Raw genomic sequence first — 25,234 nt, 5'->3', positions numbered from 1 at the left:
CAAAAGGTAAGAATAATGAGAAAATATATTGTTTCCCAAAAACTAATGAAGCTTCCATCTCTTGTGATGGGAGCCTTTGGTGATGTGCATGCATGTGGAGTCCATCCAGTGGCGGATCCAGAAAACTTTTTCAGCGGGGGCGAAACGCATCCAGAAAAATAAAATACTTAAAAGTATAGGTATAAATAATGTTGGATGTGACGAAAAATAAAACACATCAAAACTTTATAAAAAATATTCATAACAAAATATGAAACATAATTAATTTGATAAAATAATTCGAATAAAAAATACATTATAAACACATCTCATTATTAATATAAAATAAAGTTATATATATATATATGTGTGTGTAAATCTCACAATTAATTAATACAAAATTTTTCTCACAATTAATTAATACAAAGTACTTAAAAGTCATAAAAATACAACATGAACCCTTTGCCACCCGCCACCTAAATAATACAAAATAAATCTGCACACTAAGGATTTGAACAAAGATATCAAGCGCGCCTTGCCACCTGATCCAGACATCTTTTACTTACTTTTATGTATTTTATTATAATTATACTAAAACTTGTACTATATATACATATATACATACGGGGGTTATATATGAGGTGGGGTGGGGTGAGTGGGGGCAGCTGCCTCCATGCTGGGTCCGCCCCCTGAGTCCATCAATATACCCCGCGCAAAAAGGATCCAATAATCCCACCCTTTTTATGGAATATGAATCCCACATTGCAACTGAAGCAAGACTTTAAGTTAATTACAATTGACTTGGTTAAAAGTAGTATCATACTGGGTATTTCAAGAAATCAAGAATCAAGTTTTACTAGTGACAATGTAAAGTAACTTCTCAAAATGAGAGACTCTATAATTTATCTTTTCACAAAAAGTCAAATCATATTTAGAGACACTTACAGCACGTTTGGTTTACAGAATGAATTTTGAGGTAATAGGAATGCTATTTCATAAGGAATTGAATAGGAATGGGAGGCCCTAGTAATAGCTATTACCTTATTTGAGGCAATAGGCTATTACCAGGAATATTATTCCTGGTAATAGAAATGATTACCAAACAAAGGAATATGCCTATTACTGGGAATGTTATGTCATTCCTGACCTATTTTTTGAACCAAACGAGCCATTAGAGTGAGTAATTTCACCTTTTGCCACAAAGAAGTGTCTTGCACGGCAAATATTCAAGAAGATTAATCAAAACATGTGAATATGTCATCATACAAAGTACAAACAGTCAACAATGGCATCTTGTCAACTTGGGCGGTTATGATAGATTATTATAACTACTTCAGTTCTTGATTTCACCATACTTGAAAGCCCGCAGTGAAATTTCTCAACCGACAAACAAAATGGATACCCAATCTCCCCCTCTCCATGTCTACTTTCTTCCTATGATGGCTCCAGGCCACATGATTCCAATGGTGGACTTGGCTAGGCAGTTTGCCAGGCATGGCGTGAAGGCAACTTTTCTCACAACACCCTTAAACGCAGCCAAGATTTCCAAAGCCATCGACCGAGAAAGACAACTCGGAAGCCAAATAAGCATCCGATTACTGGAATTTCCGTACAAGGAATCCGGCCTGCCGGAGGGCTGCGAGGATCTGTCCGCCACCACGACTTTGGAGCAGACCCTCAGTTTCTTCAACGCCCTCGATCATTTCCAGGGCCCAATTGAGCGGCTCGCGGCGGAGGACCGCCCTGACTGTATCGTAGCAGGCCCGATGTACACATGGAGCAATGATTTCGCGGCCAAATTTGGGATCCCAAGGCTGAGTTTCTGGGGAACTGGGTTTTTTCCCCTGTGTGTGCATAATAGTCTCCACCGCCACAAACCTCACGAGAAGATTGAATCCGACACTGAAGAATTCGTCATCCCCGACCTTCCGGACACCCTGACAACAACCAAACAGCAGATTCCAGAGACGCTGAAAGACAATTTAGAAAATAGTTTTAAAGAATTTCTGGAAAAACTCAGGAAAGAAGAAGAAGGTAGCTATGGGATGGTTGTAAACAGCTTCTATGAGCTAGAACCGGCTTATGTAAAACACTGCAGGGAAGTAATGGGGAAAAAGTCATGGCACATCGGTCCAGTTTCCTTGTGCAACAAGGAAGAGGGTGAAAAATCCCAGAGAGGTGAAGCGGCGTCGATTGGGGAAGAAGAGTGTTTGAATTGGCTCAACTCCAAAAACCCCAATTCAGTAGTGTACGTTTGTTTTGGGAGCATGTCCATATTCTCCGCCGCGCAGCTGCGCGAGATAGCAGCCGGACTTGAAGCCTCCGGCCAGCCGTTCATATGGGTTGTAAAGCAAAACATGAAAGAGGAAGAAATGAAGGAGTGGATGCCGGAAGGATTCGAGGAAACGATGCAAGATCGAGGTCTGATCATTCGAGGATGGGCACCTCAGGTGCTCATCCTCGATCACGAAGCGGTGGGAGGATTCGTGACTCACTGCGGATGGAATTCTTTGCTGGAGGGAGTAACCGCCGGAGTGCCAATGGTCACATGGCCGCTCTCTGCCGAGCAATTCTTTAACGAAAAGATGGTCACACAGATTCTGAAGATCGGAGTTCCGGTTGGTGCTCAGGCGTGGACAAGAAGAACAGACAGCAGGGCACCCATTAACCGAGAAAACATAGAGATAGCGGTGAAGGAACTAATGATCGGAGAAGAAGCTGAGGAAAGGAGAAGCCGCGCGATCGCCTTAGGAAACATGGCCAAGAAAGCAGTGGAACCAGGCGGCTCATCCGACACTGATTTGTGCTCTTTACTGGAAGAGTTGAGGAAAAACGGAAACAATAATTAATATTATGGCTGATACTTTTTGATCATTTCTCATGTATTTTGGCATTTTGGAAATTACAAAATAAATTTTCAAGAATAAAATTTCTGCCTTTCATACTAAATAGCTAAACACTTTTTAGCCAGCACGAACTTTACTCAATAGTTCAGTAAGCTCTGTCTAACAGATATGTAGGGTGTTTCGAATTAATGATTTAACATTTTGAAAGAAGACACTACTAATAAGTTAAAACAACTAATGAAAAAAAATAATCCTCTATAAACTAATGGGATGGCTTATTTTACAGAAATTGTTGAGTTTGTCTCATATATGGATTAGGAATAAGTGTTTGTCTCATACTAGGAGTAGGAGTGAAAGGGGTGCCTATAAATATATTGGTTGTATCCCTAAAGGGGTGTGTCACCATCATCACCATCACTATGAATAAGAATATTGTTTCACTCCCGTGGATGTAGGCACATTATCGAACCACGTAAATCTTGTCTTCTTTACCCTTTACTGCCATTATTATTTTTCTTGTTCTTATTAATCTCAACAGAAGAAGAAATAGCAAGAACAAGAAGGTAGATGAGATGCTACCTAATATTGTCTAAAGAACATGTCGTGAAGTAGATAGGACAAAACAGTCCAGACAACTCTCATTAAAGTTACTGAACAAAGAAGTTGTTTCAAGCTAGTGTAGCCGTGAAGGTGATGTTTGCCTTTTCTACTGATAATTAACACTACTCCGTATCTTATTTGAAAAGTCTGCACTCTTCTCTATATGATATAAGGGATTACGTAGTCAATTTATAGTTTTTTTTAAAATGGAATATAATACTTTACTCTGGTTGAATCTGGCTTGGAGGGGCATATGACACTATAATGAGTAGTTATAGATTAGTTACACATCTAGTTTAATAGTTACAAAATTCTAAATTAAACTTTTTAATTTGTAACTTTCTTGATTTGAGTTGAAAGTTAAATTGATAATCACAAGATTCTAAATTTAATTCTCTTGATCTGTTTAGTTTGAACCGATCAACTATAAGTTGGTTAGTTTTATGGCCCTGTTTAATAAAATAGTTAGTCTATAGGTCAATTTTGACTTATTTGATCACTATTAGTTGTTTGATTTGGTTTAAAAATTAATATAAATATTTGATTAATTAGCTTTTTATACTCCAAAATGTTAAAATTCAAAAAGCTACTCAAAGCAACATTTTCAATTAACTTTTTGAGAAAAGAAATTATAACAAACAACTAATTTACCAAACACTTTTCTACAATCAGCTAATGTTATCAACTAGTTATACTCTCTAATTAGCCCAATCAGCTAACAGTCATTTACCAAACAAGGCAATAACATATCCTCATTTACCTTAAACCTCTTGAGCATTTCTCTCTAATTCCATACTTAGCTTTAACATATTCATAATCAATTATCTATTGATATTCTTGATTAATTTGAACCTGTTAATTATGGACAACATAAACTAATTAATCTTCGTGTGATCTTTTAACCATTAATATTACAAGACAAGTTTCATTTAATACGCATATTCAAGTAGTGACGACAGATTTTCCCGTAAATAAAAAAAATATGTTGGACCAATTCATATAAAACCAACCAGGCAACCACACCAATAAATGCATCACACAATCACACCTAAAAGTGGGCAATTGGACTATAACTGAACCTCACATTAAATATATATATACTAGTATTTGCCTCGTGCGATGCACGGACAAAAATTTATAAGTATTGTTGTAATGCTATGATACAAAGCAGAATTAGTTGTATTAAAAATGTAAGTATAGTTATACAATGTAATATTTAAATGTTAAAGACAATAAATGCATTCATATTGCTACTTTCATTTGCAATAATGATCTTACAAAGTTAAACGGACAAAGAAAGATCCGGACCACCTCGTGATTTACACACACAAAAAAAAAAAATAATGATCTTACAAATCTATTAATATGCATTCACACTTAGACGGGAAAATTTTTTCCCCACTTGATTTTACTTTACCTAACTTTCTTTGTAAATTATTAAAAAACTAATCAAAATTACAAACTATTAAAAAGTTAGCGCGCGCGCGCGCGCACACACACACACACACACACATATATATATATATATATATATATATATATACTAACTTAATAAAAAATAAAAGTTTTAATATAACAAATGTTATGCCAATATATAATTATATTTTTTTTTTAATTTCTGGGTCACACCTATCCCATTGTTGCAGCCCATTTTCCCAAAGCTCATTCACAATTTTGGAGGAAAAGCTAATTTTGGAGGGAAAGCCAGGATTCTGCTTTATTATATATAAAGAAGATAAAGATATATATATATATATATATATATATATATATATATATATATATATAGAATCTGGTGAGGTTACCTTTGTCAGGCAAGGTGGTGAGGCTTGATCTGGTACGTTTATTTGGCTGATGTGGAGACCTCGTGCGTTTGATATTAGTGTGTAAATCTGCGGGGGAATATGAATCATGCAAAATACTGCTTGTTTAGGGTTTCCGGGGGGGGGGGGGGGGGAGGGGGGGGATGGTTCACTGTGGGTGTTGTTTTCTGTATTTTAGTTCCCGGGTAGGGGGTTAGTTTGTGCGTTAATTTACGTAGGCGTGTGCAATACTCCATGTTCTTTCCTGGTGGCGTTTCCGGTGTGGCGTTTTTTGTGCTGCCAGTGGTGGGGGTATGCGTGTTTACTGATTTTATTATTATTATTATTATTTTTTTTTTTTTTTTTTGGTATATCTCCGAGTGGATTATCAACCATGCATAATACTGGTTTTTAAGGCTTTACGGGGGGAGGATGGTTCTAGTGGTTTTTTTTTTTTTTTTTTAAATATGTTTTTTATTTTTGGTCCCGGGGGTGTGTTTGTGCATTATATCATGTCGGCGTGTGCAATAACCATTTTGTTTTGGTCCCGGGGTGTGTGTTTGTGCATTATATCATGTCGGCGTGTGCAATACTAAGCGCGGTGGTATTTTCGTAAATAATTGAACATTGCAAGTAAAATGTATTACAAGTGCATGTAAAATGTATTATAGGTGCAAGTAAAAATTTACACTGAGCATCAATACTAAGTGCACCAATAGTTATAAGTAGTTGCACCTATATTTCTAAGTAGTTGCACACGTAGTTATAAAGTAGTTGCACCTAGATGCATGAATGTTTGCGGGTGGTTTTCAGGAGTATTATTACCCGCTGAACTCAGATCAATGAATGTTAACAAGGCAAAATTACATTCACTTATAAGTGAAAGTAGGTGCACGTATAGTTATAAGTAGTTGCACCTATAGTTATAAATAGTTGCACCTATTGTTATAAGCACACCCAGGTGCATGAATGTTTGCGGGAAGTGAATGCTAACAAGACAAAATTACATGTACTTATAGGTGAAAGTATGTGCACTTGTAATTGATTCTACTTGCACTTCAATTTTCAAATATTTATGAAAATACCACCGCGTTTTTTTTAAGTTATTAGATCTGGACATATGTCGCGCGCTGATTTGTTCGCATATTCCCGCAAATTATGCTGTGCAACCGAATGCACCTTGCAAGGTGCATACGGTTGCAAAACGGAGCCGTTTTGGTTAAAAAAAACGCGCGTCCCACTTAAAGAAGAAATCAGGTTCGATTCCCGGCAATAGCATTTTTATATATCCAGAAATTCATAACTATATAACCACAATTTCATAACTATATATCCACAATTTCATAACTATATATCCACAGTGAATGAATGAAGTAAAAATCCACAATGAATGAATGAATGAAGTAAAAATCCACAATGAATGAATGAATGAAGTAAAAATTCACAATGAATGAACTAAATATCCACAATATATGATTGAACTAAATATCCACAATGAATGAACTAAATATCCATAAATTCATAACTATATAACCACAATTTCATAACTATATATCCACAATTTCATAACTATATATCCACAGTGAATGAATGAAGTAAAAATCCACAATGAATGAACTAAATATCCACAATATATGATTGAACTAAATATCCACAATGAATGAACTAAATATCCATAAATTCATAACTATATAACCACAATTTCATAACTATATATCCACAATTTCATAACTATATATCCACAATAATGCTATTGCTGAGAGTCGAACCTGATTTTTTTTTTTTTAAAGTGAGACGCGCGTTTTTAATCAAAACGACGTCGTTTTGAACCGTATGCACCATGCGCATGGTACATTCGGTTGCACAGCATAACTATTGGCATATTCCTTCCTGGGCACTTATTCGTACCTGAGTGCATCCCTATATATATATATATATATATATATATATATATATTGGGCCTGCTGCCATGACTTGGCTCCGAGCACCATGACTTTTACTTAAGGTTAAATTCAACTTGACTTCTTGATGAAATATGGGTGGACTATACAGTTGGGCTCTGCATATCCATCTTTCATGGATTAACTTGCATCAAATCCAGTTCCATCTCATTTCCCTGGATTGGCAAACGGATTAAATGAACTCCGATCCAGTTGACTTCGTTAAAAATGGTTACGTTTTTGCACGCAAAGCCTGGGTTTAAATATAAGAACATTAAACAAAACATGTCTAATTTATAGACTAATACAATCATTCAGCAATGACAACGTAACTTGGGTGGTTTTCACACATTATTAATTTATTATATAGGGGTGTGCAATCGGCCTCAGTTAACCGAATTGTTTTAATTAAAATTTTAAACCTATAACCGTTAACCAAATTTTGTATTATCGAATTAACTGAATCGAAATTTTTTTCTGTTAATCGGTCACGATACCGATTAACCAAACTTTTTTAAACTAAAGTTTTACAGATAAATTCATATAGAAGATGTATTTTAGTATTTTACAGATTACATTTTAGTATTATATATATTTATCCATTCACAAACGGTCAGTGAAGATTTGGAGACACTTAGAGTGGGTAATTCCACCTTTTGTCAGAACCGAAGGTCTCTAACAAGTTTAAAATTCAAGAAGATTAATCAAAACATATGAATATGTCATCATACAAACATTAAACAATGGTAACTTGTCAACTTGGGCGGTTATGACAGATTATTATAACTACGTACTTCAGTTCTTGATTTCACCATACTTGAAAGCAGTGAAATTTCTCAACCTACAAACAAAATGGATACCCAATCTGCCCCTCTCCATGTCTACTTTCTTCCTATGTTGGCTCCAGGCCACATGATTCCAATGGTGGACTTGGCCAGGCAGTTTGCCAGGCATGGCGTGAAGGCAACTTTACTCACAACACCCTTAAACGCAGCCAAGATTTCGAAAGCCATCGAGCAAGAAAGAGAACTCGGAAGCCAAATAAGCATCCGACTACTGGAATTTCCTTACAAGGAATCCGGCCTGCCGGAGGGCTGCGAGAACCTGTCCGCCACCACGACTAAGGAGCAGGCGCTCAGTTTCTTCAACGCCCTCGATCATTTCCAGGGCCCAATTGAGCGGCTCGCGGCGGAGGACCGCCCTGACTGTATCATATCAGGCCCGATGTACACATGGAGCAATGATTTCGCGGCCAAATTTGGGATCACACGGCTGAGTTTCTGGGGAACTGGGTTTCTTCCCCTGTGTGCGCATTATAGTCTCCGCCGCCACAAACCTCACGAGAAGATTGAATCCGACACTGAAGAATTCGTCATCCCTGACCTTCCGGACACCCTGAAAACAACCAAACAGCAGCTTCCAGAGTGGTGGAAAGACGATTCAGAAAATAGTTTCAAAGAATTTATGGAAAAACTCATGGAAGTAGAAGAAGGTAGCTATGGGATGGTTGTAAACAGCTTCTATGAGCTAGAACCGGCTTATGTAAAACACTTCAGGGAAGTAATAGAGAAAAAGTCATGGCACATCGGTCCAGTTTCCTTGTGCAACAAGGAAGAGGGTGAAAAATCCCAGAGAGGTGAAGCCGCTTCGATTGGGGAAGAAGAGTGTTTGAATTGGCTCAACTCCAAAAACCCGAATTCAGTAGTGTACGTTTGTTTTGGGAGCATGTTCATATTCTCCGCCGCGCAGCTGCGCGAGATAGCAGCCGGCCTTGAATCCTCTGGCCAGCCCTTCATATGGGTTGTAAAGCAAAACACCAAAGAGGAAGAAATGAAGGAGTGGATGCCGGAAGGATTCGAGGAAAGGATGCAAGATCGAGGTCTGATCATTCGAGGATGGGCACCTCAAGTGCTTATCCTCGATCACGAAGCTGTGGGAGGATTCGTGACTCACTGTGGATGGAATTCTTTGCTAGAGGGAGTAGTGGCTGGAGTGTCAATGGTCACCTGGCCGCTCTCCGCCGAGCAATTCTTTAACGAAAAGATGATCACACAGATTCTGAAGATCGGAGTTCCGGTTGGTGCTCAGGCTTGGTCCACATGGACAAAGAGAACAGACAGCGGGGCGCCCATTAACCGAGAAACCATAGAGATAGTGGTGAAGGAACTAATGATCGGAGAAGAAGCTGAGGAAAGGAGAGGCCGTGCAATCGCCTTAGGAAACATGGCCAAGAAAGCAGTGGAACCCGGCGGCTCATCCGACACTGATCTCATCTCTTTACTGGAAGAATTGAGGAAAAACAAGAATTAATATTATGGCTGATACTTTTTTTATCATTTCTCGTGTATTTTGCCTTTTTTTGGAAATTACAAAATAAATTTCAAGAATAAGATTTCTTTTTCTCATACTTAAATAGCTAATTTATTAAACACTTTTTACAAGCAATTAACACTACTAAGAAGTTAAAACAACTAACATAATAAATAATAATCAGCTATCAACTAATAGGTAATTGTCAAAAATTCCATATACTTTTGGAACATCTCCATTTATTTTTTTTCACTGTTTTTTAGGACAACATGACTTATAGAGAGAAGAGTTGAAGTCTTTCTGCAAGAATAGTTTTGTGGGACTCTGGAGAGATGAGAAATTAAAAGAGGTGCATCACGCGTGCGTCACCTGCACAGACCGTGTCCAGCGAGACAGGTGCATTGCATGCGCCTATTGGCGCATCTAGTGCTTTGTTTTTTGTTTTTTGTTTTTTTTTTTTTGTTTTTTTGTTTTTCCTTTCGCGTTAGACCTGATTTTTTATTTTTATTTTTCATTACTCTCTTTCCCTCCTATCTCTCCTCACAGACACCTCAAAAGCTACCAAAAAAATCATTGTTATTGGAGATGCTCTTATAAATGGAGCGCTAACATTATATTCAGACTCAGTTAGCCAGTGTCCTAATTATTTACACATTTTTTAAAATAATTACTCCCTACCGTAATACGTAATACTTATAGTTAAATATATGGTGGCAGAAGGTAGATAAGATGCTACCTAAAGAACATGTCATTCATGAAGTAGATAGGACAAAACAGTCCAGACAACTCTCATTAAAATTACTGAACAAAAGAGTGCTTTCAAGCTAGTGTAGGTGAAGGTGATGTTTGCCTTTTCTACTGAGAATTAATACTACTCCGTATCTTATTTGAAAAGTCTTCTCTATATGATATAAGGGATTACGTAGTCAATTTATAGTTTATGTTTTTTTAATAGAAAATAATGCTTTACTCTAGTTGAATCTAGCTTCGAGGGGGCAATATGACACTATAACACGTAGTTTTAGATTAGTTACTTAATACTTACAAAGTTTTAAATTAAACTTTTGGCGACTTTTTTAATTTGAGTCAAGAATTAGTTTGATAATCACAATATTCTAAATTCAATTCTATTAAATTTTGTAATTTGGACCGATCAACTATCTGCTGATTAGTTTTATGGCATACCCTCATTTACTTTAATCCCGGTAAGCATTTCTCTCTCATTCCATCCTTAGCTTTGACTCATTCATTCATAGTCAAGTTGAGCTACCTATTCATCTTCTTGATTTGAGTATGTTAATCATGGACAACCTAAATTAGTTTATATATCTTCATTTGGTCATTTATCAATTAAGTTCACAAGACAAATTTCATTTAATACGCACCTTCAATGATTTTTCGGTTAAAAAAAAAATTGTTACGCCAATTCATATAAAACCAACCACACAAATAAATGTTTCACATTTCACACAATCACACCTAAAAGTGTGCAACTTGATTTCATGATGAACATAGTTGGGCTATAAAAGTTTTATAAATTAGCTATTTAGCATGAAAGGAAGAAGTTTTATTCTTGAAAATTTATTTTGTAACTTCCAAACTGGCAAAATACATGAGAAATGATAAAAAAGTATCAGCCATAATATTAATTATTGTTTCTGTTTTTTCCTCAATTCTTCCAGTAAAGACCTGAAATCAGTGTCGGATGAGCCGCCTGGTTCCACTGCTTTCTTGGCCATAATTCCTAAGGCGATTGTGCGGCTTCTCCTTTCCTCAGCTTCTTCTCCGATCATTAGTTCCTTCACCGCTATCTCTATGTTTTCCCGGTTAACGGGCGCCCCGCTGTCTGTTCTTCTTGTCCATGCCTGAGCACCAACCGGAACTCCGATCTTCAGAATCTGTGTGACCATCATTTCGTTGAAGAATTGCTCGGAGGAGAGCGGCCAGGTGACCATTGGCACTCCGGCCGCTACTCCCTCTAGCAAAGAATTCCATCCGCAGTGAGTCACGAATCCTCCCACAGCTTCGTGATCGAGGATGAGCACTTGAGGTGCCCATCCTCGAATGATCAGGCCTCGATCTTGCATCCTTTCCTCGAATCCTTCCGGCATCCACTCCTTCATTTCTTCCTCTTTCGTGTTTTGCTTTACAACCCATATGAAGGGCTGGACGGAGGCTTCAAGTCCGGCTGCTATCTCGCGCTTCTGCGCGGCGGAGAATATGGACATGCTCCCAAAACAAACATACACTACTGAATTGGGGTTTTTGGAGTTGAGCCAATTCAAACACTCTTCTTCTCCAATCGAAGCCGCTTCACCTCTCTGGGATTTTTCACCGTCTTCCTTGTTGCACAAGGAAACTGGACCGATGTGCCATGACTTTTTCCCTATTACTTCCCTGAAGTGTTTTACATAAGCCGGTTCTAGCTCATAGAAGCTGTTTACAACCATCCCATAGCTACCTTCTTCTTCTTTCATGACTTTTTCCAGTATTTCTTTCAAACTATTATCTAAATAGTCTTTCAGACTCTGGAAGCTGCTGCTTGGTTGTTGTCAGGGTGTCCGGAAGGTCGGGGATGACGAATTCTTCAGTGTCGGATTCGATCTTCTCGTGAGGTTTGTGGCGGCGGATACTATTATGCGCACACAGGGGAAGAAACCCAGTTCCCCAGAAACTCAGCCGTGTGATCCCAAATTTGGCAGCGAAATCATTGCTCCACGTGTACATCGAGCCTGATATGATACAGTCAGGGCGGTCCTCCGCCGCGAGCCGCTCAACAGGGCCCTGGAAATGATCGAGGGCCTTGAAGAAACTGAGCGTCTGCTCCAAAGTCGTGGTGGCGGACAGGTTCTCGCAGCCCTCCGGCAGGCCGGATTCCTTGTAAGGAAATTCCAGTAATCGGATGCTTATTTGGCTTCCGAGTTGTCTTTCTCGGTCGATGGCTTTGGAAATCTTGGCTGCGTTTAAGGGTGTTGTGAGAAAAGTTGCCTTCACGCCATGCCTGGCAAACTGCCTGGCCAAGTCCACCATTGGAATCATGTGGCCTGGAGCCAATAAAGGAAGAAAGTAGACATGGAGAGGGGGAGATTGGGTATCCATTTTGTTTGTAGGTTGAGAAATTTCACTGCGGGCTTTCAAGTATGGTGAAATCAAGAACTGAAGTAATTATAATAATCTGTCATAACTCATAACCTCCCAAGTTAACAAGTTGCCATGCAGCGTTGACTGTTTGTATGATGACATATTCACATGTTTTGATTAATATTCTTGAATTTTGACTACTTCTCATAAAAGGTAGAATTATCTACACATGTGTTTCCAAATCTCAGTTAAACCTTTTGCCAATGGATAAATCATAGAGTCTCTCATTTTGAAAGACTACTTTTACATTATTGACCCATAATGCCTCAACTGAAGCTCAAATTCACAACCTCCCATATGAGAGTGACTCGGGTGCCATTAGACCACAAGGTAAGACTTAGTTATTGGTCTCTTGAACTACCCAACATGACACTACTTTCAATTTTTGATAAGTCATTTTATTATTGAGAATGAATTATTCTCTTTACAAGAGAATAGTTATACCGGGGGAGAGGGTGAGGCCCGTGGGGTATACGGTATTAGGATATTTTCCGAATTATTAGGAATATTTTTTACACACACACACACACACACACACACACACACACATATATATATATATATATATATATATATATGTGGAAGATAATTTTGTCATTTAAATGATTATTGCATTTATATTCTTAAACCCAACAAAACAATATACTCCGTAATACATTTCTGAAAGTTTATTCATTTGATCAACCAAACACTAGATGATTGACTAGAATGAAATTTTTATTTTAATTTTTGTTTATTTTACTTCAAAAATACTACGTACTCTCAATTTCTAAATATATAATGTAGACAATTTTTTTTTGTGATTCGCAAGATGAGAATGTCCTATTCAAACTTGTTACATAAGAAAGTTTAATACTGAGAAAATTGAATTTAAGAGTTGGGTCGTATATTGGAAGTATTTCATTTCATATGAAATAAATATAAGATTCCATTCCTTCAAAACTCATCACAGCCTACCGTGCGTAGGGTTAATTACCTGATGAAATATGGTCGGGTGGAATAGAGAATATATAATTGAGCTTTGATGGAATTCCATGTATGTATAGACAGGAAGACCAGCGTTGACTAAAGAAGTGTCTTGCACGTAAAAATCATGAAGACTAAGAGAAGAAGGAAGACCAGCGTTGACTAAAGAAGTGTCTTGCACGCAAAAATCATGAAGACTAAATAAAATGTATAGATTAATGCTAACATATACATGCAACCCGTCAGCAAAGACAGCTACTATACGAAACTGTTCCGGCACTTAGCGTAGCAGTGTGAATATTGGAATCTCACTAAAAATATGAATAGAAAAAAGGTAAACAATGATGGATCATGTGAATTGTATAACTTATGTGTGCCTGAGGACTAAGGGTCTGATTGGTGGATTTATTGCGCCCGTGACTCACTATTTAAATCGGAAGTTCTATGGGCAGAGTCCTGTATGCTTAGAATTAGCTAGTATGATAAAGTTAAGATCACGAAATTGTCAAGAAATTGTGTAGTTAACAACTATAACTACACCCAGTTCTTTATTCTACTACACATACTCCCAAACTGTGAAATTTCTCAATTATATTAGTCAATTCCAAACTGTTATAGCAAAGAAAATTAAAGCCTCACCATGGAAACTCAGGGTCCGTTTACTAACAGAAAACTATTCTCTGTTTTCGTTTTCTAATTTTTCAGTTTTCATTCTCTGTTTTCAATCTCTGTTTTCTATTTAGAAAACTTGTTTACTAACATAAAACTGTTTTCTATTTTCTAATTTTTTAGTTTTCACCTAAAATTTAGTTTAGATAATATTAATATTTTTGAGCTAATATTTAAAATAATTTTTTTGGATATATACATTTGAATGACATGTATATGAATATATAACTTTTACTTTGAATTCTAATATATGTGAGATTTCAATATCCGATATTTAGACCGAACTTGTATTATGATGTAGCATAATTAAAAATATTCGAACTAATAATCTATTGAGTTCAATCAAAATCTAAAACATTATATAGAGTTTAATTCTTTATTTTGATAATGTAAATAATGTCTAACTTTAAAGTGTAAACAAATAAATTATGTTTAAATAAGTAATATAAGTAGATGAGATATAAGATAGTGATAAGTAAAATAATATGATAATGAATGTAATCATAGTAATGTGGTTATTGATGTGTAGCAAAAATGAGATGTGGTGAGTGTACGGGTGTGTTATGTCGTCCTCGGGGGATTAGGGGATATGGCACGCAATACGCAATCACAAGAAACTAGGCACTAGCACTAGGCAATCAACAAGAAGCTAAGCAAATCATAACAAGGTTAAGGCTACGGTAACTAAACAAAATAACAAAAACACATATGAACAAGATGGAAACACAAAATAAAGGAATAAGACTCAAGCTTGGGAGCATTATCATCTAGATGCTTTAACAACCTAAGGGATTAGGGAGAACAAGTAAGCAAGGAATCAAGCGGGAATGCACGTAGGTATCCTAGTCTATGAACCATTTTCGTGATTAATAAACAAGGATTAGAACAAGAAATTGTCCCACTTTCGTGGTGAATCAATTCCAAGTCTATCAAGCACAAAAGCATCTAAAGCCCCCAATTTCCCCTATTTTCGTAGGAAGAAATCGGGTCTATGCAAGGGGTGGCTTGGATTCATCACCCAACTCTCGTTGAGGCAAGGAATCCTCCAAAAACAAGCTAATGAATGTGTACATCAAACATTAACAAGATATAAATACAAAACCTTCACAAACACATGAACCCTAGGTTGGAGTTCTTCCCCTTTTTGCAATAATCACAAATCAAGCATCAAGATAGATAATACAACCCTAACTCAAGTCCATAAACTAACTACTCATGATTAAATAGCATAAAGAACACAAAAGCATAAGTAACAAACATAAATCTTGCAAAATAAAGAGATAAAAGGAAGAAAAGCTTCTCTATTAAAAATGGATTGTGGAATCTTGAAATGTTGGAATCCAAGCTTCAAATCCAAGATTACAAGCTTCAAAAGTGTTAAGAAACATAAATCTAAGCCTATTCTAACCTAAAAATATGAAGGAGAATGAAAGAGAGTGTCTAGGGTTCTAACAAGAGTCAAAACCAAGTAAAAATGACAAAAAACGGAGTTTATAAAAAATTGCAGCAGAGGCGACACGGCCAGGGACATGGCCATGTCCCTGGCCGTGTCCAAAACAGCAGTGAACACTGGAATTGCACAGAAAAATACACGGCCATAGACACGGCCGTGTGCTTGGCCGTGTCTTTTGGCCTTCAAAACGTCAGAATTTGGAACTATGGTCTTCATGAAAGCTGTAGCCCTTCGAGTCTTCTTTCCAATGGCGCAAGAATCACTTCATTTGGACATTTCTAGGCCGAGATATGGTCCAAAAACCAAACCGTAGTCAGTTTTGAATTGTAAGTTTGGAACTTCAACTTCAAGGATAATTTCGACCCCTGTGACTTCCTTTTTAGGCTTTGATGTCTGAATATGAGTTGTAGCTCTTTGAGTCTTCTTTCCAATGGGACAAGAATCACATAAATTGGATATTTCTAGACCGATATATGCCCCGAAAACAGAACAGTGGCCAAACCATGCGAGAATTTCAACTTGTTCCACTTTTGCCTTTGGTTTAATTTGTCCATATGATCAACACCATTGAAAACATCACTCTTTGGCTCCTTAGGAAGTGTTGCATCCATCTCCTTAGCTTCACCTTGGCTCCCCTTGACTCCAAATGCATCCAACATGATCTAAAATCCTTCATTTCTACTCAAAGATAATGAATTGTGCATAATGGATCAAATGAGCAAAATAAAGATCATTTTGAACAACATTGTGACACTTCATAAGCAAAACAAGGCTAAATATAGGGTAGACATGAGATATAAATATGAACAATTATGCACTTATCAGTTATAGCGACATATAACTGAATAGATGATAGATGATTCTGTTTTCTATTTTGAAAACAGTTTTTAAGTGTGTTTCAGTTTTTCAGAAATTTCCAGAAATTATTTTCAGTTTTGAAAATGGAAACTGTGTTAGTAAACATGTTTTCTGTTTTTTATTTTCCAGTTTTCGGAAATTCCCAGAAATTTCCAGTTAGTAAACGGCCCCTCAATCTTCCCCCTCCATGTCTACTTTCTGCCCATGTTGTCTCCAGGCCATATGCTACCAATGGTAGACATCGCCAGGCAACTTGCTAGGCATGGTGTGAAGGCAACAATACTCACAACTCCCCTCAATGCAGCTCGGATCTCCAAAACAATCCAACGAGACACACAACTCGGAAGCCAAATCAGTATTCGTGTTCTGGAATTCCCTTACAAGGAATCTGGGCTGCCGGAGGGCCACGAGAGCCTCTCCGACACCACAACTTTAGAGCAGACCTTCAGGTTTTTTAACGCCCTCGATCACCTCCAACGCCCAGTTGAGCAGTTCGTGGCGGAAGACCGCCCTGATTGTATCGTAGCAGGTTCCAGGTTCGCATTGGAGGATTCGTGACTCATTGCGGATGGAATCCCTTGATCGAGGGAGTAGCGGTTGGGGTGCCAATGGTCACCTGGCCGCTCGATCTTCTCCGAGCAATTCTTTAACGAAATGCTAGTCACGCAGATTCTGAAGATTGGAGTTCCGGTAGGTGCTCGGGTATGGGCAAGAAGAACAGACAGCAGGGTTCCCATTAACAGGGAAAACATAGAGACAGCAGTGAAGGAACTAATGGCGGCCGGAGAAGAAGCTGAGGAAAGGAGAAGCCGCGCAATCGCCTTAGGAAACATGGCCAAGAAAGCAGTGGAACCAGGCGGCTCATCCGACACTGATTTGAGCTGCTTGTTGGAAGAATTGAAGAAAAACAGAAAGTGATCTGAGGCAAAGCAACAACGTAACGTTAGCTCCCAATAATACTTTGCTGTTTGCTGATTAGATCCCTTTGTTTTGTAGACTTGGTTGTATGTGTTATGTTGTTTGCTGGTCACTTTGTTTTGCGGATTTGGTTGTATTATGTGCTAACACACTTAATTTAGTTTTTAGTTATTTTGCTTGGTTTTGTTTGATTTTGTGAGTAATAGACATTATTATTAATAACAGCTTTTTTTTTTTAATATTTCAGTTAACTTTACATTTTATAAAATATATAATCGAGATTAATATTTCTTTCTATCTCAACTAAACGTTAAGATGCAAACTTCATTTTACATATTCATTGATACATTTTATACCAATAATTTTTATATTTTTAGTAACTTATTAATATTCATTTCATTTTTCAATTGACCTAATTTCAATAAAAAAATATATACTTTCAGTAATTTATTAATATTCAAGCATTAATATTCATTTCATTTTTATTTTTTAATCAAGTATTAATATTCATTTCATTTTTTGCATTTGAGTCAATTTCGAAGCATTTTTTATTTTCAGTCAATTATATTAATAGTCATTTCTTATTTTAATTAGCCTAAATTCCGTGTCGTTTTTATTCGCGGTTAATAATTATTTTTCAAATATTCTTTTAAATACTATAATTTCACCTATGAACATGGTGTCGATAACCGAATAAAACAAATAAATACTCAAAGTAATGTAAACCCACTAAAACTTTCAATTTAAACAAAGGACATAAATTTAAATTTTTAAATGTAAAATCTATATGATTATTGGTGCAGTAGACTAAATATGCTTATTACCAATTAATTATAAAATACCATACATATTATTACCCATTATGCTAATATGTTATTACCTAATTAATATATATTCTACACGATATTATCAATAGAATATTTAATTAATTGTCTACAAAAATTTAAGCGGAAAAAATGAAATAGGGTGATTTATTTATATATATATATATATATATATATATATATATATAGGTATTATTTTTATAATTAAGGTATAATATTATTAAAGGTGAAATTATAAATAATTAAATTTCAATAAGTTTAGTTATTTCCTAACATTATATTTTATAAAATATATAACCGAGATTAATATTCTTTCTAAGCATATATTTTTCATTTTTAGTTAATTATTAATATTTTTTTTTGAAAACATTAATAGTCATTTCTTATTTCAATTGGCTTAAATTTCTTGTCATTTTTATTCTCAGTGAATTATTTCTTTTTTTAATACGTATTAATTAATTATTTAATTATTAATAACAATTTTTTTATAATTCCACTAAGTTTATATTTTATAAAATATATAATCCAAATTAGTATTTCTTTCTATCTTTGCCAAACGTTAAGATGCAAACTTCATTTTACATATTTACTAATATATTTTATATCTGTAATTTTTATATTTTTAGTAACTTATTAATATTCAAATATTAATATTTATTTCATTTTTCAATTGGCTTAGTTTCAATGAAAATTTTGTATTTTCAGTAATTTATTATTATTCAAGCATTAATATTCAGTTAATTTTTATTTTTAATCAAGTATTAATATTCATTTCATTTTTTGTATTTGCGTCAATTTTGAAGCATTTTTAATTTTCATTCAATTATTAATAGTCATTTTTTATTTTAATTAGCTTAAATTTCGTGCTATTTTTATTCTCAGTTAATAATTATTTTTCAAATATTCTTTTAAATACTATAATTTCACCTATGAATATGGTGTCGATAAACGAATAAAACAAATGAATATTCAAAGTAATGTAAAACTATTAAATCTTTCAATTTAAACAAAAGACATAAATTTAAATTTTTAAATATAAAATCTATATGCTTATTCGTGCAGTTGACTAAATATGCTTATTACCAATTAACTATATTACCTATTATATTATAAACTATCATATATATTATTACCCATTATGCTATTATGTTATTACCTAATTAATATGTGTTCTACGCGGTATTACCAATAGCATATTTAATTAATTGACTACAAAAGTTTGAGTTGAAAAATAAAATATTATATATATATATATATATATATATATATATATATTAGGTATTATTTTTATAATTAAGGTATAATATTATTAAATTGAAATTATTTAAAATATATAGATCCACATTAAGAAAAAATCTTATTAATTTCGGATATTAAAACTACATATTTATACTAAAGGTGAAATTATAAATAATTAAGCTTAAATAAGTTTAGTTATTTCCTAAGTTATATATTGGTTAGTAATGAATATTTTCCTATATTAGATTATGCTTATATATGGTTTGCTCATATTAATCATCACTATATTAGATTAGTTTGAGTGAGCTATTGAATCACAATGATTAAATTGATAAATGGGTGATGAGGGATTGTTATGCTGTCCATCCGTATGCACCATGCATGGTGCCGCATACGAATGCAAAAATGACGTCGTTTTATTAAAAACGCGCATCCCACTTTAAAAAAATTCAGTTTCGATTCCCCTCAACAGCATTATGTTGTTCATTCATTCTGAAATTTTAATTCATCGATTATGGAATTTTTGTTCATAGATTCTGGAATTTTAGTTCATAGATTTTGGATATTTAGACGTGAATCGAATCTGATTTTTTTTCATTCATGCTGGATATTTAGTTCATTCATTATTGATATTTAGTTCATTCATTGTGGATTTTTACTTCATTCATTCTGGAATTTTAGTTCATAGATTCTGGAATTTTAGTTCATCGATTATGAAATTTTAGTTCATCAATTCTGGAATTTTAGTTCATTGATTCTAGATATATAGTTCAAATTGTGCACAATATAATGTTGTTGCTGGGAATCGAAACTGATTTTTTCTTTTTTAAAGTGAAACGCGCGTTTTTAATGAAACGTTGTCGTTTTTGCATCCGTATGCACCATGCATGGTGCATACCGATGCACATCATAATTTGCCGGTGATGAGAGAGTCCTCTGCAAGGGGAAAGAGGGAAGGTGAAATGAAGACTCAATTTTTTTAGTCATCAATTCATTGTATTTATAGGTAAAAAATATGAGAATTATAAATTTTTAAGATTTTTCAAAAGGTAAGCGTATTTATTTATTTAAGTTATTGTCATAATCAATTCATTATATTGATATTCATAATTAATTTTATTTCTAATTAATTTTATAACTAATACTAAATTGCTCTTAAGTTTCAACCGAAAAATGAAATAGACGGATTTTGTTATATATATATATATATATATATATATATATATATATATATATATATATATATATATATATATATATATATATAGACTTCAGTTCTTGATTTCACCATACTTGAAAGCCCGCAGTGAAATTTCTCAACCTACAAACAAAATGGATACCCAATCTCCCCCTCTCCATGTCTACTTCCTTCCTATGTTGGCTCCAGGCCACATGATTCCAATGGTGGACTTGGCCAGGCAGTTTGCCAGGCATGGCGTGAAGGCAACTTTTCTCACAACACCCTTAAACGCACCCAAGATTTCCAAAGCCATCGACCGAGAAAGACAACTCGGAAGCCAAATAAGCATCCGATTACTGGAATTTCCTTACAAGGAATCCGGCCTGCCGGAGGGCTGCGAGAACCTGTCCGCCATTACGACTTTGGAGCAGACCCTCAGTTTATTCAACGCCCTCGATCATTTCCAGGGCCCAATTGAGCGGCTCGCGGTGGAGGACCGCCCTGACTGTATCGTAGCAGGCCCGCTGTACACATGGAGCAATGATTTCGCGGCCAAATTTGGGATCCCAAGGCTGAGTTTCTGGGGAACTGGGTTTTTTCCCCTGTGTGTGCATAGTAGTCTCCGCCGCCACAAACCTCACGAGAAGATTGAATCCGACACTGAAGAATTCGTCATCCCCGACCTTCCGGACACCCTGACAACAACCAAACAGCAGATTCCAGAGTCGTGGAAAGACGATCCCGAAAATAGTATGAAAGAATTTCAGGAAAAACTCATGAAAGAAGAAGAAGGTAGCTATGGGATGGTTGTAAACAGCTTCTATGAGCTAGAACCGGCTTATGTAAAACACTGCAGGGAAGTAATAGGGAAAAAGACATGGCACATCGGTCCAGTTTCCTTGTGCAACAAGGAAGAGGGTGAAAAATCCCAGAGAGGTGAAGCGGCGTCGATTGGGGAAGACGAGTGTTTGAATTGGCTCAACTCCAAAAACCCCAATTCAGTAGTGTACGTTTGTTTTGGGAGCATGTCCATCTTCTCCGCCGCGCAGCTGCGCGAGATAGCAGCCGGACTTGAAGCCTCCGGCCAGCCGTTCATATGGGTTGTAAAGCAAAACATGAAAGAGGAAGAAATGAAGGAGTGGATGCCGGAAGGATTCGAGGAAACGATGCAAGATCGAGGTCTGATCATTCGAGGATGGGCACCTCAGGTGCTCATCCTCGATCACGAAGCGGTGGGAGGATTCGTGACTCACTGCGGATGGAATTCTTTGCTTGAGGGAGTAGCGGCCGGAGTACCAATGGTCACCTGGCCGCTATCTGCCGAGCAATTCTTTAACGAAAAGATGGTCAAAAAGATTCTGAAGATCGGAGTTCCGGTTGGTGCTCAGGCGTGGACAAGAAGAACAGACAGCAGGGCGCCCATTAACCGAGAAAACATAGAGATAGCGGTGAAGGAACTAATGATCGGAGAAGAAGCTGAGGAAAGGAGAGGCCGTGCAATCGCCTTAGGAAACATGGCCAAGAAAGCAGTGGAACCAGGCGGCTCATCCGACACTGATTTCATCTCTTTACTGGAAGAATTGAGGAAACACAGAAAGTGATCTGAGGCAAAGCAACAACGTTAGCTCCCAATAATACTGTTTGCTGTTTGCTGTTTGCTGATTAGATCCCTTTGTTTTGTGGACTTGGCTGTATGTGTTATGTTGTTTGCTGGTCCCTTTGTTTTGCGGATTTGGTTGTATTATGTGTTATGTTGTTTGCACACTTAATTTAGTTTTTAGTTATTTTGCTTGGTTTTGTTTGATTTTGCGGGTATTAGACTTTTTTTTTTTTTTTTGGTACAGTGAGTGAATGATAACCTATAACTATATCAAAGGGTGTGTGTTAAGTAAATTTTATTAATGTGTAATTAAATCACACAAAAGTGTTAACTTTGTGTGATAAGATGTGAGTTCATGAAAGATCTCAATTCTTGACAAGAATTAAACTTATGAAATTTTACATGAAAATTGATCATACTAACTCAATTTAAAAAAAAAAAAAAAAAAAAAAAAATTGGGTTCGCTTGCACCTTAGCTTCATCTTGATTCACTCTAATAATGTGATTTATTTTTTTATTTTTTAGAAATTGGATGGGAACATCCCAACAACACTAACAAACTACAATATAGTATGTAAGATCTCAATCCTCATCTATTTTCTCATATGCCAATTTCCCAATAATGTATAAGTTTTTAAATCTATGTTTTATGAGGATAATGAGTTATGGGTTTTGTGACTTTACCATCAACTTCTAGAAGTTGGAGCAGTTTTAAAGCGTGGACTTTAATTTCTATAGATGACAGAAGAAAATGAAGTTCCTCCTTAGCTTGCAGGCAGCTCTGAATGTGGCGTATGTGCTGGGTACCTCGAAGCCTAAGAAACAAGAGAATGAGATCGACTCTTGGGCAACTCGTCGGGGACTCAAATGGGAGAACGATGACCTTGCCTGCCGCAGTCACATACTGAACAGTATGTTTGACACTCTTTGATGTTTATCAGTATGAGGAGTCTTCAAAGGACCTCTAAGACATACTTGAGACAAAGTACATATCTAAGGATGCCTCAACCATGCAATTCCTGGTATGTGAATTTAATGATTATAAAATGGTAGACAATTGTCCGGTCATGCAACAATTTCATGAGATTGTCATGATACTTTGGCAAATAAGGCAGCACAACATACATAGTCGTGTGGGTTTGCGATGCTCAGGAGGCAACCCACACGCGCATACCACACTAGGCCTGCAGGGCAAGGTAGGAGGCCCATGCGTATAGCATATCGGGCCTGCAAGGCATGGTAGGCGGCCCGCATATCGTTCCGTCGCAAAGCATTGGAGGCGACCCGTACCAAAATAATTACAGTTAATACATTATCCCGCTTCCATTACAACACAAGAACCAACCTCCCAAGCCACCCTATCTCTCGTGTATTAAAAGACAAGATGCGCTACTTAACCATGTGAAGATAGATGACATCCAAGTAGTGGGGGACACGTGTATGGCCAAAATTGAATGCTAGCTGATGACGTACATTTGTCAACCATCTGGAAGGTCATCTACACTATAAATAGGCACCCTTATGTCATATTTAGACATCCTGGGTGATTTCTAGTCTTAACCTCTAATCCATACACCAGGTCCCCTATTTTGAGCTGCCGTTTTAAACTGATACCTCGAACTTTGTACGTACTCTTTCGGGTCCCACCCACATTCTGCACATTTCTAATTCCGGACAAAACCATCCATATATTATATATATAGAACCTTAACCTTTGAAGCGGGAAATTAAAGCTTTTATTCAACGTGACAAAAACTTCTAGAGATTGAGGCTGCTACTACGCATATATGGCTAGGCTACGGTATTACTTGTTCTTAATCAAAGTTAAATTCAGCTGGACTTCTTAGTTGATCAAATATGAATCAGATTCCATTCAATCATTTCCGTATAGAATGGCAGACGAATCAAACGGACTCGGATCGGACCTCCAATCACGCCAAAATCAAGAAGTGTAATGAAAATATATGTTCTATATACAACGAACCCGTCAGCAAAGGCAAGTTGGACTGTCGTCTTAACAGATTATTATAAACTCCCCAGTTCTTGATTGTACAATCCACACTTCAATTCAATTCCAAAGAAAAACCTATCATGGAAGCTCAACCTTATTCCCCTCTCCATGTCTACTTTCTGCCTATGTTGGCCCCAGGCCATATGATCCCAATGGTCGACATCGCCAGGCAATTTGCCAGAATGCATGGCGTGAAGGCAACAATACTCACAACTCCCCTAAATGCAGCTCGGATCTCCAGAACAATCCAACGAGACAGAGAACTCGGAAGCCAAATCAGTGTTCGTGTTCTGGAATTCCCTTACAAGGAATCTGGGCTGCCGGAGGGCCATGAGAGCCTCTCCGACACCACAACTTTAGAGCAGACCCTCAGGTTCTTTAACGCCCTCGATCACCTCCAACGCCCAGTTGAGCGGTTTGTGGGGGAAGAACGCCCTGATTGTATCATAGCGGGTTCGAGGTTCACATGGTGCAAGATCATTGTCTTTACGCTACATATATAAGGATGCATTGTCATTTTTATTTAGTCATCATTATTAGAATTTATTAAATAGTAACAAAATTATAGTGCCAAGACTGAAAGGTTGTGCGTTATTGGTTCTTTGTGTTTCAGTAGGTTGAGAAAGTATATGAACAAATATTGACTCTATTACAATGTAGTATCTGTTCATAACTATTTTCTTAACTTGTGCACAAGGTGCTTGGCATTTTTCGTAAATGGCACTTTTTCCCCCTGAGTTATATACCTATAGCATTTTTTCCCCCTAAATTATTGAAGTGGCTGTTTTTTCCTTGAAATGTTAAATGGACATATTTACCCTTAAACTAAATATTTAATTTATTTTTTTTCTCCAACAAATTATGACCATAATTTGGTTCAAACTAAACAAACACTATA

The 25,234-nt window shown here is 36.4% G+C and overlaps 3 protein-coding genes and 1 pseudogene across 3 annotated transcripts; 3 read left to right on the top strand and 1 right to left on the bottom strand.

Annotated features, from left to right (window-relative positions):
- The first annotated feature begins 1,357 nt into the window (after positions 1-1,357).
- Positions 1,358-2,924, top strand: LOC109165120 (scopoletin glucosyltransferase-like). The gene has a single exon (XM_019313750.1). The coding sequence runs from the start codon at positions 1,374-1,376 to the stop codon at positions 2,826-2,828; it is 1,455 nt and encodes a 484-aa protein (XP_019169295.1). The 5' UTR covers positions 1,358-1,373; the 3' UTR covers positions 2,829-2,924.
- A 5,018-nt stretch (positions 2,925-7,942) lies between these two features.
- LOC109165119 (scopoletin glucosyltransferase-like) lies at positions 7,943-9,509 on the top strand. Its single transcript, XM_019313749.1, has one exon. It carries the CDS (start codon positions 8,020-8,022, stop codon positions 9,475-9,477), a length of 1,458 nt encoding a protein of 485 aa, XP_019169294.1. The 5' UTR covers positions 7,943-8,019; the 3' UTR covers positions 9,478-9,509.
- Positions 9,510-11,028: 1,519 nt separating this feature from the next.
- LOC109165122 lies at positions 11,029-12,637 on the bottom strand (annotated as a pseudogene).
- An 8,183-nt stretch (positions 12,638-20,820) lies between these two features.
- Positions 20,821-22,529, top strand: LOC109165118 (scopoletin glucosyltransferase-like). The gene has a single exon (XM_019313748.1). It carries the CDS (start codon positions 20,878-20,880, stop codon positions 22,324-22,326), a length of 1,449 nt encoding a protein of 482 aa, XP_019169293.1. The 5' UTR covers positions 20,821-20,877; the 3' UTR covers positions 22,327-22,529.
- Positions 22,530-25,234: the final 2,705 nt, after the last annotated feature.

This window comes from Ipomoea nil, unplaced genomic scaffold, assembly GCF_001879475.1.
Source record: "Ipomoea nil cultivar Tokyo-kokei standard unplaced genomic scaffold, Asagao_1.1 scaffold3069, whole genome shotgun sequence".
NCBI classification, from domain to species: Eukaryota; Viridiplantae; Streptophyta; class Magnoliopsida; order Solanales; family Convolvulaceae; genus Ipomoea; species Ipomoea nil.
The sequence above is the reverse complement of the archived record's forward strand: the minus strand, read 5'-3'. Positions and strand labels throughout refer to the sequence as shown.

Coding starts and splice junctions, on each gene's coding strand:
- LOC109165118 (XM_019313748.1), top strand. CDS start 20,878: ATGGATACCCAATCTCCCCCTCTCCATGTCTACTTCCTTCCTATGTTG.
- LOC109165119 (XM_019313749.1), top strand. CDS start 8,020: ATGGATACCCAATCTGCCCCTCTCCATGTCTACTTTCTTCCTATGTTG.
- LOC109165120 (XM_019313750.1), top strand. CDS start 1,374: ATGGATACCCAATCTCCCCCTCTCCATGTCTACTTTCTTCCTATGATG.